This window comes from Patiria miniata, unplaced genomic scaffold (genome assembly GCF_015706575.1).
Source record: "Patiria miniata isolate m_02_andy unplaced genomic scaffold, ASM1570657v1 HiC_scaffold_18, whole genome shotgun sequence".
Taxonomy (NCBI): domain Eukaryota; kingdom Metazoa; phylum Echinodermata; class Asteroidea; order Valvatida; family Asterinidae; genus Patiria; species Patiria miniata.
In genome coordinates, this window is record NW_024037056.1 from 15911017 (window position 1) to 15925549 (window position 14533).

The window sequence follows — 14533 nt, forward strand, 5'->3', positions numbered from 1 at the left end:
TATTGGTTTTCCATGTCGCCTGGTTTTCATTTTGAAAATTCCTCACAAACGGCATTCAAAATCTTTCTTTTACCTTGTCTTAGAAGTTACTAAGTAATTTGTAAATTGGTTACAGGTACCCAATCCATAACCGGTTACCGACATCAGTGGTCGGTATTGGGTTCAGATACACACCCGTATTGTGTAGCAAAAATTGCTTGAGTAAAATTGAGCAGTGAACCAGTTAAAAAAAAAAGCTATCCACAATGCACACAAATTTGGTTGGTAACCAATTTTATTGTCGTTGCTGTTGAGCAGAGAATGGTGCTTAACCAGTTTAAAACGCTAAGCAAAAATTTGCTGGGAACCAGTTGCAAGCAATACAGAAAGTGTGATATTTTTAGCTGGTAACCTGTTTTTGGTAAGCAAATATTTTTCGTGCTTAGCAGGTTTTCTTTCTAGGCCGTGTCAGGAAATTACACACGCGGCTATATGAAACGGCTGCAGCCACTTTCCATAGACCTGTGTGCGTATCTAGCCGTAGCCAACTAAATTCGGCCTTACAGAAACCATGATTGTAAGCTTAAATGCAAACGTTCAGAATCGCATACAAGGAAAAGGTTTTTTTATAATTCAACAAAATTTCATGAATTTCAGCAAATATTCATTACATGTGTTACTGTCCATAACTATTTAACTCGGGCATAATTATATGCGTGGAAACATAAAACCGGATTATATATGCTACTGCATTTCAAGTTCATTAATTCAAGGTTTTTGTCATAAACCAACAGAACACCTGTTAGGCCAAAAAAAAAAGTCTCCGGTTTCTGGTATGGAGCTTGCCCAAAAAGTGGTGCGGCGACGCGGCTTTTTTTTTTTTTTTTAACCTGTTTTTTTTGCTTCAAATGCCGGCTGATGACTGCAAATGGTGCCCAACTAAACTCAGTGCAAATATGATGAGAGTCCAGAGAGGCCAAATAAAGCTTATTCTCGATCATAACCCCATCTAAAAACACGTTAAAATTGTGCAGCAGCAGGATTCCAGTCAAACCAGTGAGTTTGGCGGTTTTGAGACATCATCTTTTATAGAAAAAAAAAACTTTTTCATTTTGCCGACGCGCATGGCTACGGCAACACACGTGCATACCAGAAACCGGAGACTTTTTTTTGCCGGCCTTTTTTTGCTGCTTTGTTTTTATTAATTATATTTTAAATACATGAAAAGCTTTTGTATTGAAAAGTTGAACAAACAAATTGACATGACTTTGGGCATCATCCCTGGCTGCATGGCATATATGGGTTATGGCTTCTAGCTAGCGCCCTTTGACCAAAAAATATCGACGAATTGGGGACCGCCAACATAGGGCTGGATAGCTCAGTTGGTAGAGCACTGGAGCGGCAATCTGGAGGTCGCAGGTTCAAACCCCGCTCCAGTCAATTTCTTTGTTTAACTTTTCAATAAATTGTAATAATTTACCTAGTCAGTTTCCCTTTGTGGTTCATTTGAAAATAATTTTAAGCTTTTAGATAAACAGCATTTTTCTCATTAAAGGATATTACATTTTTTGTAAACATTTTCTCCATGGTGGCAAGTAGCCTACTGAACAGAATTTTGTTCCTGTACTTGTGACAGGAGAGTCAGTTGACTAGGTCAAGTCTAATTCACCAACTGTACCAAAAAATTTAATCATGTACAAACATCTATTTGAGGATTTTTTAAAAATAATTTTTCGGTTTTTGTTTAATTTGTGTGGAATGGAAACAAAAGCTGTGTGCTTTTGGTTTGTGCTTTTTGGATTTTTTGAGTGAAAGGAAGTATTTATTAATTTATCTGTACAGACTCAAAATCATAGATTGTTTGAATAAACATGACTGAAATGAGACAAACGAAGCCGTGTTGAGTGGAATTCTTTATAGTTGTATTCACAGAAATGTCCCCACAAACTCCCATTCTGAACTTTGACTACTGCCATTTTAAATTTGCAAAATCCGGACGAAAATTGTGGTGACATCCCTGTACTATCTATATCCATTGGAGTGTCATGGCCTAGCGGTTAAAAACACCGGACTCGTGCTCTGGTGTTTCAGAGGCAACAGTGGCGTGGGTTCCAGCCCACCGGGTGGACGCTTGTGCCCTTGAGCAAGGCACGTAACCATTATTGCTTCGTCCTTCGGATGGGATGTAAAGCCGTAGGTCCCGTGTGTTGTGTAATCCAATGCACGTAAAAGAACCCAGTGACACTTATCGCTAAGAGAAGGGGTTTGCCCCGGTGTTTCTGGCCTCCTGTATAAACGCCCACGCGGAGTATTTAGGAGATGAACCAACCAAGAACCATACAGAAAAGAGGCCAGAACTTGACTACCCATAATTCACTGTCCAGATTACCCATAATGCATCTGACTGCCCATAATTCACTGGAATACCCATAATTCATTGGAATACCCATAACTCATTGGACTACCCATAATTCACTGTCCAGATTACCCATAATGCATCTGACTGCCCATAATTCACTGTAATACCCAATAATTCACTGGAATACCCATAATTCATTGGAATACCCATAACTCATTGGACTACCCATAATTCACTGAGTTGCTATGGCAGCAGCCTCATCCTGCATAGCAAGCTGTTCCTCGTCATCTGTCAGATGCAGGTCGTCAAGCATCTCCTGCAAACTGATGCGGGGCGCATCGTCATCGTCGCTAGACTCGACCGTTACTTCCTTACTGCGGTCTAAACAAATCAAAATTTTAAAAATCCAACAGTTACCGGTATTACAATACGAAGCAATTTCGTAACTTTACTTAAATCTAAAAATGAAAAATATTGTAAAAAATAATTTTTGAGCTGTAGTAATGTTTAAACTTGCAACAATATAACCTTATTTTCATAACTGTTAAACCCAGCAATGTTAATGCAATCTGGTCTCCATCCGTGATCACAGGTACCCAAGGGGAAATTGTAGTAAAGTGTCTTGCCCAAGAACATAGATACAACTTTCCATCGTGGTTCAAACCCACGTTTCATTGCACAAACAGATACACCCTCCCAATGTTTTTGACAATTTGAGTAAGTAATGAAGATTGTTTTGTATTTGAGACTAGCGAAAAGTGTCGCCATAGCAACAGCATCCACCTACCTTTGTAGATGTTGATGTTCTTCCTGTAGTCCACGTCTTCCTCCAGATCCTCAAGGAAGCCTATGTAATCCCTGGGAACAAGGTTGAAAAAATCGTTAATTAAGCAACAATTAGCCAATCAAATTAAAGGAAACTGGATTTCCTGCCAGGGTCTACTATAGTGAACCATGGTTTAAGTACACCCTGGGCATGAGGTTGATCGGCTTTCATTTATTGAACATTTTGTGAATTTTTTCTTTGAACTTACCTGTCTGCTTTGTCAGGATCCACGCCTTCCTCCTCCTTACGCAACGACTTTAGTTTCCAGTTTCGCCTGCGGTGGCGCTTTTGGTGGTTGCCATAGTGTTTCTTAATGAGGACCACATCGGGGAGAACATCGCTTTTCATCTAAGAAGCAAAAAAAAAAAAGGACGTTAGTCCAAAGCAGTGATCTCTATATAAAGACTAGATAGCGGATGTCCAGTGTACCAGTGAAACGCAACATACAGCACATGTAATTTTGGGTGGTAACCCGTTTCTGTTGAAAATTAAGGACACCATACGAGGGCGCTATTTGGTCCGGGTTTAACTGTTATTGGTATTTACCCAAATTTACTGATACGAAATAGCGTCCTATTTTGTCTGCCATATCTCAAAAAAGCCTTATCAAAATTCACCCTCCCCCTTCCCCTAGGTAATTTTACTGACCTGTTCAAGATTCGCGTCGTTGACATTTGTCCGCGTGAAGTCAAAACCAGTAACCAAGTCACCGGCTGACAATAGGTGGCCTAGGTGGCTGCGACAGTGGTACTGGGTGTCGCACACCCCTAGATCCTGGCTTCGCATCACCCACACGTCGGCCAACAAATGCTGGAAAGGTGAAGGGGGGGGGGGATAGAATTCGGAATAATACATCAATAGAGTAACTTTTTCATACTTTTTTTAACCAAAAATCACCACAATCACATTACATCTTAAAAGAAAATAAGGCAATTTAAAAAAAAAAAATTGTGTCTGCCATATTTTTTTTATATTTTCTTTACATTGTTTTTTCTGCCTGCCATACCTTGTTTGACCGTGAGCCTTCCCCGGCAACATGGCGTCTTTCCCGGTCTTCGATGCGTTCCACTTGCAGCACGGTGTATTCCGTTAACTGTTTCGGATCGCAGAGGCTGTTGAAAGGGCTCCGCCAGTAGTTGTTGGCTGGAATTTCGGCCACTACGAGAAGGACGAAAGAAAAATATCCCTGAACAATTGAAAACATCGGTATACTGTAGTTTTATCAAACACAATATTGGAACTTGCGTTCCATGCCATGCAAATTCAAGTTGAACGTGATTAAAGGTAGATTATATCATTTGTCATTTGTACATTTTTTTCGTTTGAAGCAACAAAAGTGCTCAAATTCTGAAGAAAGGTGCTTAACAACTTAACTAACCTGACAAAGTTCTAGCTCAGTGAATGCTGTATATTCCGAGAAAACTATTTTCTAGGATCATGATTTTGATTCAAAAGTTGCCGAGTCGTGTTTTGAATTTCGCTTGAAATCAGCATCTGGGACACGTTCTCATTCAGCAGATTGCAGCTACGCGATGTCACGCACTGAACGACGAACTGTAGCAACTGTGCACACATGTGTGTCGTGTCAACGCTTGCGCGCACCCATCCACAGCTTTGCCGAATTAAAAATGAACTAAAATGAACTACTAGTTCTTGAGACATTGTTTTTACGAGACCTTCGCAAAAAGCACTTACCTTGTAACGTTAGTGGATCAATGACCTGTATGGCAGCGGTCACGCGGGTACAGATGCATATCTGACCGATGTTGCCTAGCGACCGGGCTAGCTTCTTTGGAAGACAGACCACGTTGTCCTAAGACAAAAATTCAACAAAATCAAAAGAATTATTGACATCATCACAATTAATGAAATGACAACACTGAACAAGTAGTGTTTATGAACTTTCAAAAAATTCACGCTAACTACCCATTAATTTATGTACCGCCCAAAACCACCCCAGCCCTGTGTTGTATTATGGATTCAGACAATAAATACAATGTTATACAATGTACTACAATGTAATACAATGTAATTCAATGTACTACAACATACCTTGCACACTGGCACGATCTCGACGGAGAAAGTGTACTTGTAGTTGTAGGTATTGTTGTGCACATCGTGGGATATAAGTTGTTGAGATGTCTTATACCTGAAAATATGAAGAAATTATTGAAAGAAAAAAACAAATCAAGTTTTGTTAATGCGAACAAGAAGCTTTGAACAGTCTGAAGGTTAGAGTTTATATTGAGGCTGCAAAGATTTCAACACAGATGCAGCTTAAGAGAGTGTTCGTGAATATTTAAATTTGTTGACCCGGGTCAGAGGTCGTCGTGGCAAGAACCAGCCTTGAAATGCTCGCTGTTTTCTGACTCGTAAGCACAATTGAGGTTGTTTGGTGCCGAGACTGAATTTGTTTTTCCCCCCATTTTGTTGCAGCCTGTTCCTGCTAAGCTGCGTTACTGTGAATGTAGCACACGTGAGGTACGCTCGGATGTGATTCCTCAATAGCGCCCTCTATTGACAAGGCAGATTGATCGCATTTGCCAGGGATCGGCTTGCTTTGGAAAAATTTACAAAATTAAAAAACTCAGTCTGGGACCAATACTGCAATTAGTGTTTACACTGGTTCTTACTTGCAAGGCACCACGCCCATCAGGAAATCCACCATCTTGCTAGCATGGTCCTTCGTGGTGTAGTAGAAGTCCAGTCCACCGTCATGCTGCCTGATGTTCAGCGTGTTGACGTGCATGTTGTGCTTCAGGATGTACTGCTCGAGATACAGGAACGTCTTCTTGTGTGACGTCTGGAAAAACCGGAAAATGCCGAAGAAATAACACCACTAAAGAGCAAAACAAACTAAAAATGCAATCTCTGTTTAGCTCGGGAAGGACTCGAACCACTTCTTCCAGCTTCTGGTTAGGTCATGGGTTCAAGTCCTCAGACAACTGTGAACTGCCAAACACCCCACATAATATTGAAGCAATCACTGTGTCGCTAGGGTGGGGCTCGAACCCAGTACCTTGTTCTCACTTGTTTAAGAGGTCGTGGGTTTGAGTCCAACACATCGAAGCTTGAACATTTTACTGAAGACGCTCTCAAACCAGCATTGTAGTCGAGTATATTTCAATGAGCACGAGTATGATTAATTTGCCATGAGTACGAGTACTTTGCCATGAGTTCGAGTATGAGTACCTTGTCATGAGTAAGAGTATGAGTCCAATATGAGTTTGATTACTTTGTCATGAGTATGAGTACTTTTGCCATGAGTACGAGTATGAGTACTTTTGCCATGAGTATGAGTACTTTTGCCATGAGTATGAGTACTTTTGCCATGAGTACGAGTATGAGTACTTTTGCCATGAGTATGAGTATGAGTACTTTTGCCATGAGTATGAGTATGAGTACTTTTGCCATGAGTATGAGTATGAGTACTTTTGCCATGAGTATGAGTACTTTGCCATGAGTACGAGTATGAGTACTTTGCCATGAGTATGAGTATGAGTACTTTGCCATGAGTACGAGTATGAGTACTTTGCCATGAGTTCGAGTATGAGTACGAGTACCTTGTCTTGAGTACGTCTCTGAGTCCGAGAATGAGTACGGTTACTTTGCCATGAGTACGAGTATGAGTATTTTGCCATGAGTACGAGTATGAGTATTTTGCCATGAGTTGGAGTATGAGTACGAGTACCTTGTCAAGAGTACGTCTCTGAGTCCGAGAATAAGTATGATTACTTTGACATGAGTACGAGTATGAGTATTTTGCCATGAGTACAAGTATGAGTACTTTGCCATGAGTTCAAGTATGAGTTCGAGTACCTTGTCATGAGTACAAGTCAGAGTCTGAGTATGAGTACGATTACAAGGCGATTTTTTTTCCATGAGTACAACTCGCACAAGTACCAAAAAAATGTACTCGAGTACGAGTTCTACAACACTGTCTCGAACAGCATTAAGGGTGAAGATTATTTGGCCATGGTCAACAACGGACCTTTTGTCGGAGCTGCACTACAGCTTTCCAGAAGTCTTTTGCCTCAACCCGGTGGCAGTCAGGACACATCTGAGTCTGGACGACAAACTCCACGATGAAGACTTGCTCCAGGACGGCCCCGCCCATCACTTCTCTCTGAATGGACAGCTTAAGCTTGATGCGACGGGAATGCGGCTCGGTCCAGATGAAACCAGCGTCGACGAGTCGGACCTGGGAGGTGAGAAAATAATCAGAATTTCATCGGCTAAGGGAGCATCTCAAAAGTAGGAACTCATACAAGGCAAGTTCAGGCAAAACTTTACTCACACTTTGGCAAACAATATTCTCTGAAGTTTCCACAAAACAAACATGAAGTCTTCACTTTACCTCAAACATATTTAAGTCAAAAAATTAGAGTGGCCTTATATTTCATCCTTACCATGGACTTCTTCAGAGGCAAATCTTCAAGCATATTTTAACGGACAGAATGCTTCATTCTTTTTTGCATTAGCGGATGAAGCCACTGGGCACATTGTAAGCCTAAGAGTAGACTAATTCATGTCCAACTTTTCAAGGTTTGAACCATTTGGTAGTCTGGTGGCATGACTATAGATAAACTTTATAAAAAAAAGACAGGGCACCATGATTTTTAAGACTGTCACGTAGAACCAAAGAATAGTTGGACTGGTAGTTTTATGCAGAAGTCTATTCTCTTGTTTTGCATGGCTTCACCCAGTATTGAGAATCCGGAATTTTCAAATGAATTTGGAACTCGCTCTGTTACCTTGCTCAGTCCTTTGAGTTTCTTGAGGCAGAGTGCAAGTAGTTCCCTGGACTCCAAGGCACACTTGATCCACTGGGCAGGGGGCTGCAGGTACCTGACTCCAAAACCAATCAATTATATATGCAAATTAGCTTCAGTGTCAGTCACAAAGCAATTATGTAGTAATGTACATATGCAAATTAGGTTTAGTCTGTAACCAATCAGTTGTAAATAAGCTTGAGTCTAAAACCAATCAATTAAATATGCAAATCAACTAAAGTCTGTAACCAATGAACTATGGTTATGCAAATTAGCTTTTGTCTGTAACCAATCATTTACATATGCAAATCAGTTAACAGGTGTATTGCACTTGAACTGGAAGGATTTGTAACATACCGTTCGCATGCCTTGCAGAAATACAACACAGCTTGTTTGGGGATGCCTTCTGTTATGTCTACCTGGGTGCGCAGGCACGCCACACACATGTTGGCTGGGTTCGGCTGGATCGGTGTTCCACACTGGCAGCACAGACTGCGGGTTGAAAATTAGGGGAAAAAAATTACAAAGTTGACCCAAATACTTTGATTGAAAACTAAAGTCAAAAAGTTCACATTGCAAATAGGAAATTTGAATGATTAAAAATTAGCCTACATCCTGAATAAGGATTTTTTTTTTCATTATTTTGTACTTGTGACGTTTTTGCCTTGCTTGGTCATCACAAACAAGATGTTAAAAAAATAATAATACCCAGGGCCTAATTACACCTAGGCTGTAGCCTGTATTCAAATAAAATTATTTAAAATGATTTCATTATTTTCGAATAATTATATTTATGTAGCGCCCTCTATTGAGACTGCATGATGATGTCGAATTTGCCTGCCAAAAAAAAAAATTGAGAGATCCACAATAATCATGATTTCGAACCAAAAAAAAGCAATTACAGAAATAACAAATTGAACTCACATTGTGCCTTGTGTGCTCGTCTGGTTTTCATCTAAATACTCCATGTCTTTGAATTTTTGATCGGACTTCAAATTCAGTAAAATATTTCGCGCAAAAATACCCAGTCCGCACGCGGCGCAGTGTTGTGCAATGTGATCGCAACTTTTCGCTGGTATCGCATTCCCGATATCGCGTATTTCAGTGGCGTTTAAATACCCCACAAAGTACCAGTCATATTTTGTACGTAGAGCAACGAAGGTATGGTACCATACTCATCAGATACACAATTCATATCCAATTAGTTTCTTGCTTTGGGTACCCGACTGATATATGTAAAAGTTCACCGTTGGTGGCGCGCTGCATCAGAAGAATTTTGCAGACTGCAAAATGGCAACACAGCAGGTAGAGTTAAATTTAGTTTTTAATAATGACTATTGTAATAAATTTAGTTTTTGATAATGTAATTGTGTAGTTTAGGACCCTGTTCAATATTAAGACAACGAAAAGACACTTTTGTTTTGTAGTGGCTATCGTTACGGCTATCATTCATAATTTTCAACTAACTACAGGCGCGGCGGCAAGTGCAAAAACACTATTGAATTGCGAATTATCATCACATTAATTTACAACTTTCTTCATAACCAGAGCGCTTTGGTAGCTTGATTGGTTGAATTAGTTAAACAATCAGCTACTGTGTGTCGAAGGTTCTGGGATACCGGATCAAAGCCCGCACTGTGCACTTTTTTTGTTTCATCTTGTTTTTCTTTGAAAGTTTTCTTTTTCCTACTCTAAGTTTTATGTTTATATTTTAGTCAAATCGTTCTTTTTTTTGATGATTTTTTTTAAGGGAACTAAAATCCGAGATCTGTCGGTTAGTCTGGTTCCAACAGTGAAAGATCCTGACATTGAATACTATATAGTCAGGGAACTATTTTCTTGTGTTTTTTTTTTACAGATGAGAAGGTTATTAAAATTAGCAGCACTGCCTGCAGTGGCCGGCTCTGCTAGCCTGGCTCTTGGGATTCCAGTGCTGAAAGCGGAGGCTCTTCCCATTCCAGGGGAACCAAGGCGAAGAAGAGTCTTGCCAAAGGAGTTGCCGATTTACGACGAGCCCAGCAGTGAAGCGGAGTACCGGTTAGAACCAATTGACACCAGTGGCTACGTGTACCAGGCTGTTTCAGTCGTCAGGCAGAATATCTGGAAATTTTCAGAGTCAGTTGAGGTAAAATGGAAGGGATAAGTGAATGTTCTTAAAGGGAATATACATCATTTGCTTTTGCTGTAATTTTCAGAAATGGATGGAATTGGGGGGTTGGAAATATATAGCAAATATAGTTACACTGACTTTTTTGAGGTTTTGGGTTCGAAAATGCTATAAAAACCAAGAAAAACGATCATTTTCCTGTAGTCTGGTTCCCTGACTCCATATAAGAAGAAACACAGCAGTTTACATACATTGGGGAATTGTAAGGTCAGGGAACCAGTCTAGCTGGCTCGTACCCGTTCATAGGTTTGTAATCGATTGCAAACAAGTGCGATGGTCAATTGGGGCCAGTATTTGAAAAAAAAAACCAGTTGTTTCCAACGCTGATCGGCCGATCAGCGTTGGAAATTGATACAAAAATACCACTTTTCTTGAAAATGACAGTATACCAGGTGCCATGATTTTACAGGATGCTTTACACTGTCATTCACTAACAGTCCAGCAAGGTATTTCAAAATGATTTGGTAGTTTTATTTTTTGATGTTTGCAAATGTTGTATTTTCCCTTTAACAGGGTGCGGTTGAGAAAACTAAACAAGCCTACAGATTCGTTGAAAAGACAGAACAGGGTACGTATTAAAAAACAAAAGACTTTGAAAAAAAAATTCTGTGGTTTTATTTGAGAGTACATTAAAGGGAGCATTGAATTGATGTTCCTAAACCCAAAACTTCCAAAGTCCTCTTTGCAAAATGGAGGATTTTGCAGGATTGAGGCTATATGGCAAAAATGCGTGGCTGATTTTGGAGGATGCACTGTGTCAAGGTCTTCAGCCGGACCTTGTGTTGTTTATGCTCAGCCGTGCATAAATTTAGGTCTAAATTATACTTGAAATCCTCTGCACTGCTCCAGGATATCACTGGCTCTGCCTCAACATATTGACAGTGATTGCTGGAAGATTTTGCAGGATTGAGGCAGCGGTCAGTCCTCCAAGGACCACATTCAAGAAACAACGGATGACTTTGGAGGATTGAGGCTGTATGCAATTTTGAGGCAATTGGAGGATTTTGCAGGATTGAGATTGCATCCTAGCAAAAATGTCGAGGGAGTTGGGGTTAAAATTGTAGGCCTTCATGTACTCATTTCCTTTTTCTCGCCAAAAAGAATCTCTAGTCTCGATTTTTCTTCCCACCTTGGCATCAGTCGTATTCAAGATCCCACTCTTTTGTCTTATAGACATCATCGCTTACATCAAGACGGAGGAAGGTTTCTACCCACGAGTCTCTGCCATCGCACTGGCCGGTCTGACCGGAGTAGTTCTGGCCAGGAAAGGTATCACAAAATATTAAGTCGGTGGGATTCGAGCCTTGGACCTTGGGAATTCCGTACTAGTGCACCACCAACTGAGCTACATGTACCTGAAATTGGGCTTGAAGGCTCAGTTGGTGCAGCACCAGCATTTTGGAGGTTGCAGGTTCCAATCCAGCTGCCGTCAATTTTCTTTGTTCATGTTTTCTAACTGGGAGTTGAACCTTGGACCTCCAGAATGCCGCACTAAAGTTCTGCTAACTGAGTTATCCAGCAGTATGTTGGCAGGAAGGTATTGGTGCAACACCAGTCAAGCATCTCGGAGGTTGCAAGTTCGAATCCAGCTGTCGTCCCATTTTCTTTACTTGTGTTTTCTAATTTGGAGTTGAACCTCGGACCTCAAGAAGACTGCACTAAAGTTCTATTAACTGAGCTATCCAGCCGTTCGTTGGTGGTTTTAGTTTTGGAAATGGACACAATACTCTACATAGCTTCTGAGGACTTTGCTTATTGTAAGTGAAATCTCTGCTGACAATAGCAGAAAATGCTGCACTAAGCAGATAGTGGATAAGCAGTTAGCGCATTGCACAGGTAAGCTAGGAATCTTGGCTTAGCAGTACGTATAAGTCCCATAACTAAGAATTCCGTGCTTACAGGTTTCTGTGCTAGCGCTGAATAAATTCAGTGATCATTAGAGTCGTGAAATCAGGCCCTGATGTAGCATTCCAGAGGTTACGGGCTAGAATCCTGCATTAGTCCGTTCTCGTTCAAACAAGCAATTGATTGTACACTTCTAACCAATGGTTCTCCAAAAAATTGTGAATCATTTTTGTTTAATTTTGTCGTCTAGGGGGAGTGTTCCGTAAGGTTCTATACTCCGGTGTTCTGATGACGGCCACAGCGTCCGTCTGCTATCCTTACCAGGTCGTTAAGATTACCAAGGCAGAGTACCAGTCATTGCAGTCATTCTGGAGGGATAGTATCGGAAGTGGAGTCATCGACAGGGTCCAAGGCAAGATGAGTCAAGGATCTGGCAAGGTAAGGCTCTAGTCGAACAACTTTCTTTTAAAGGGAATATACATCATTTGCTTTTGCTGTAAGTTTCAGAAATGGATGGAATTGGGGGGTTGGAAATATATAGCAAATATAGTTACACTGACTTTTTTGAGGTTTTGGGTTCGAAAATGCTATAAAAACCAAGAAAAACAATCATTTTCCTGTAGTCTGGTTCCCTGACTCCATTTAAGAAGAAACAGAGCAGCTTATATACATTGGGGAATTGTATGGTCAGGGAACCAGTCTAGCTGGCTTGTACCCGTTCATAGGTGTGTAATCGATTGCAAACAAGTGCGATGGTCAACTGGGGCCAGTATTTGAAAAAAAGCCAGTTTTTTCCAACGCTGATCGGCCGATCAGCATTGGAAATTGATACAAAAATACCACTTTTCTTGAAAATGACAGTATACCAGGTGCCATGATTTTACGGGATGCTTTACACTGTCATTCACTAACAGTCCAGCAAAGTATTTCAAAGGTATTTTTCTGGAGAGTTAGTTATTAATTTAGGCTTGCCTAGTTGAATTAGAAATTATTTATACTCAGTCAGTGACTTAGTCAGCCAGTAACTCAGTCAGAAACTAGGTTGGTCCTTCGTGTCAAGTAAAAAATACTGGTCACTGTTTGCCCAGATTTCACCGCCCTATCAATGCAATTCCCATTTTTTTGTTATTTGCAGAAGAAGGAAACAGAATCAGAGAATCCATCTCTAGCACAAGAAGATACACCGACGTCCGAAGATAACGCTTCTGAAACAGCGCCCTCTAGTGACTCAACGCAACCATCAGCCGACCACGGGATGGCCAATCCAGAAGACAAAGACATGTACTCGACACGAACCTCGTGATAATTGGGAGAGTTTAAACATCATAAATATTCACACTTGAAATTGAAAATGTTATCGGATGATTTGTAATAAAGAAAACAAAATCTGCATCCTTTGCGAGTGATATTTTCTAGGTTTGAAGCGTTACTAATGTTACTCACATTATAAACATATGGGTTCTGTTTTGTGATTAGTGCCCCTAAAAGGTGAAATATACAACTTTTGCTTTCGCTTTAATTTTCAGAAATGGATGGATTTGGGGGTTAGAATTTTTTAGGCAAATATTGTTACACTGACCTGTTTAAAGTTTTGTATTCATAGATGCTGGAAAAACCAAGAAAAAAATGCTGTTCTTGTAGTCTGGTTCCCTGACCCTACTTCAGATAAAATGGAACAATTTATAGATGTCAGGGAATTATCAGGTTAGGGAACCAGACTTGGCTTGCATCCATTCACGGATGTATAACCAATTGCAAACAAAATGTGGACTAGAACTTAAATTTGGTAAATTTGGGCAGTATTTAAACAAAAATAAGTTTTTCACACAACTATGGTTGGCTGACCTTCGTTGGAAATTGATACAAAAATACCATTTTTCTTGAAAATGTCAGCACACCAGGTACCATGATTTACAGGATGCTTGAGACTATTATTCACTTGTCATCAATATAATTTAACCCAATATATGCTGAAATGCTTGAAGTTTTCCTGATGTTTTTGATGTGGTTAAAATTCTTTGATTTTATTCAAGGAAAACAAGACAACAAATAAGTATTTGTTAATAGTAATAAATACTGCTTTTCACATGTGTAGTTTTGTATGTTGATTGCCGGGTTTTGTTGCATGAAAGAATGATTGCATTAAAACAGATATGAAATCATATTGGCTGAGTGATGTTTTTGATCATTATGAACTGAACTGAAGATAAAGTTGTTTATATTTATTGATGATGGATTTGGTGGTTGGGGGGGGGGGGGGGTGTTCTAGAACTTTCGACCATAGATTGCTCAAATATAGTATTTTACACTTTCAACTGAACGTGGAGAACAGAAAATCAACATGCTTGAATTCTGTAGAAAAAGGTGATAATTCATGTCATATATAACTACCTCATACTTTTACCCCCCCCCTAAAAAAAGTTGTCTCTTCCATAAAAATAGACTTTTACCATTTTATTCCTTACTCAATACAAGACAACAAATTTCTCAGCAAATGATGTTGAAAATTCCCAATTTAACGTGGGGATTTTCCAGAAAAGAAAAAACACAAGACAGCAATTTTTTTTGGGGGGGGGGGGTTATCG

The 14533-nt window shown here is 40.0% G+C and overlaps 2 protein-coding genes across 2 annotated transcripts; one reads left to right on the forward strand and one right to left on the reverse strand.

The window, feature by feature from the left end:
* Positions 1 to 2218: 2218 nt before the first annotated feature.
* On the reverse strand, positions 2219 to 9020 carry LOC119724868 (60S ribosomal export protein NMD3-like). Its single transcript, XM_038196155.1, has 12 exons — positions 8861 to 9020; positions 8294 to 8428; positions 7919 to 8012; positions 7156 to 7365; positions 5798 to 5967; positions 5217 to 5313; positions 4860 to 4977; positions 4171 to 4322; positions 3813 to 3974; positions 3373 to 3512; positions 3126 to 3196; positions 2219 to 2719 (listed from the first exon to the last, which is right to left on the reverse strand). The coding sequence occupies exons 1-12, from the start codon at positions 8902 to 8904 to the stop codon at positions 2571 to 2573; spliced, it is 1542 nt and encodes a 513-aa protein (XP_038052083.1). The 5' UTR covers positions 8905 to 9020; the 3' UTR covers positions 2219 to 2570.
* Positions 9021 to 9139: 119 nt separating this feature from the next.
* LOC119724869 (MICOS complex subunit MIC27-like) lies at positions 9140 to 14112 on the forward strand. Its single transcript, XM_038196156.1, has 6 exons — positions 9140 to 9241; positions 9795 to 10061; positions 10617 to 10671; positions 11277 to 11372; positions 12199 to 12386; positions 13084 to 14112. The coding sequence occupies exons 1-6, from the start codon at positions 9227 to 9229 to the stop codon at positions 13249 to 13251; spliced, it is 789 nt and encodes a 262-aa protein (XP_038052084.1). The 5' UTR covers positions 9140 to 9226; the 3' UTR covers positions 13252 to 14112.
* The last annotated feature ends 421 nt before the right edge of the window (positions 14113 to 14533 follow it).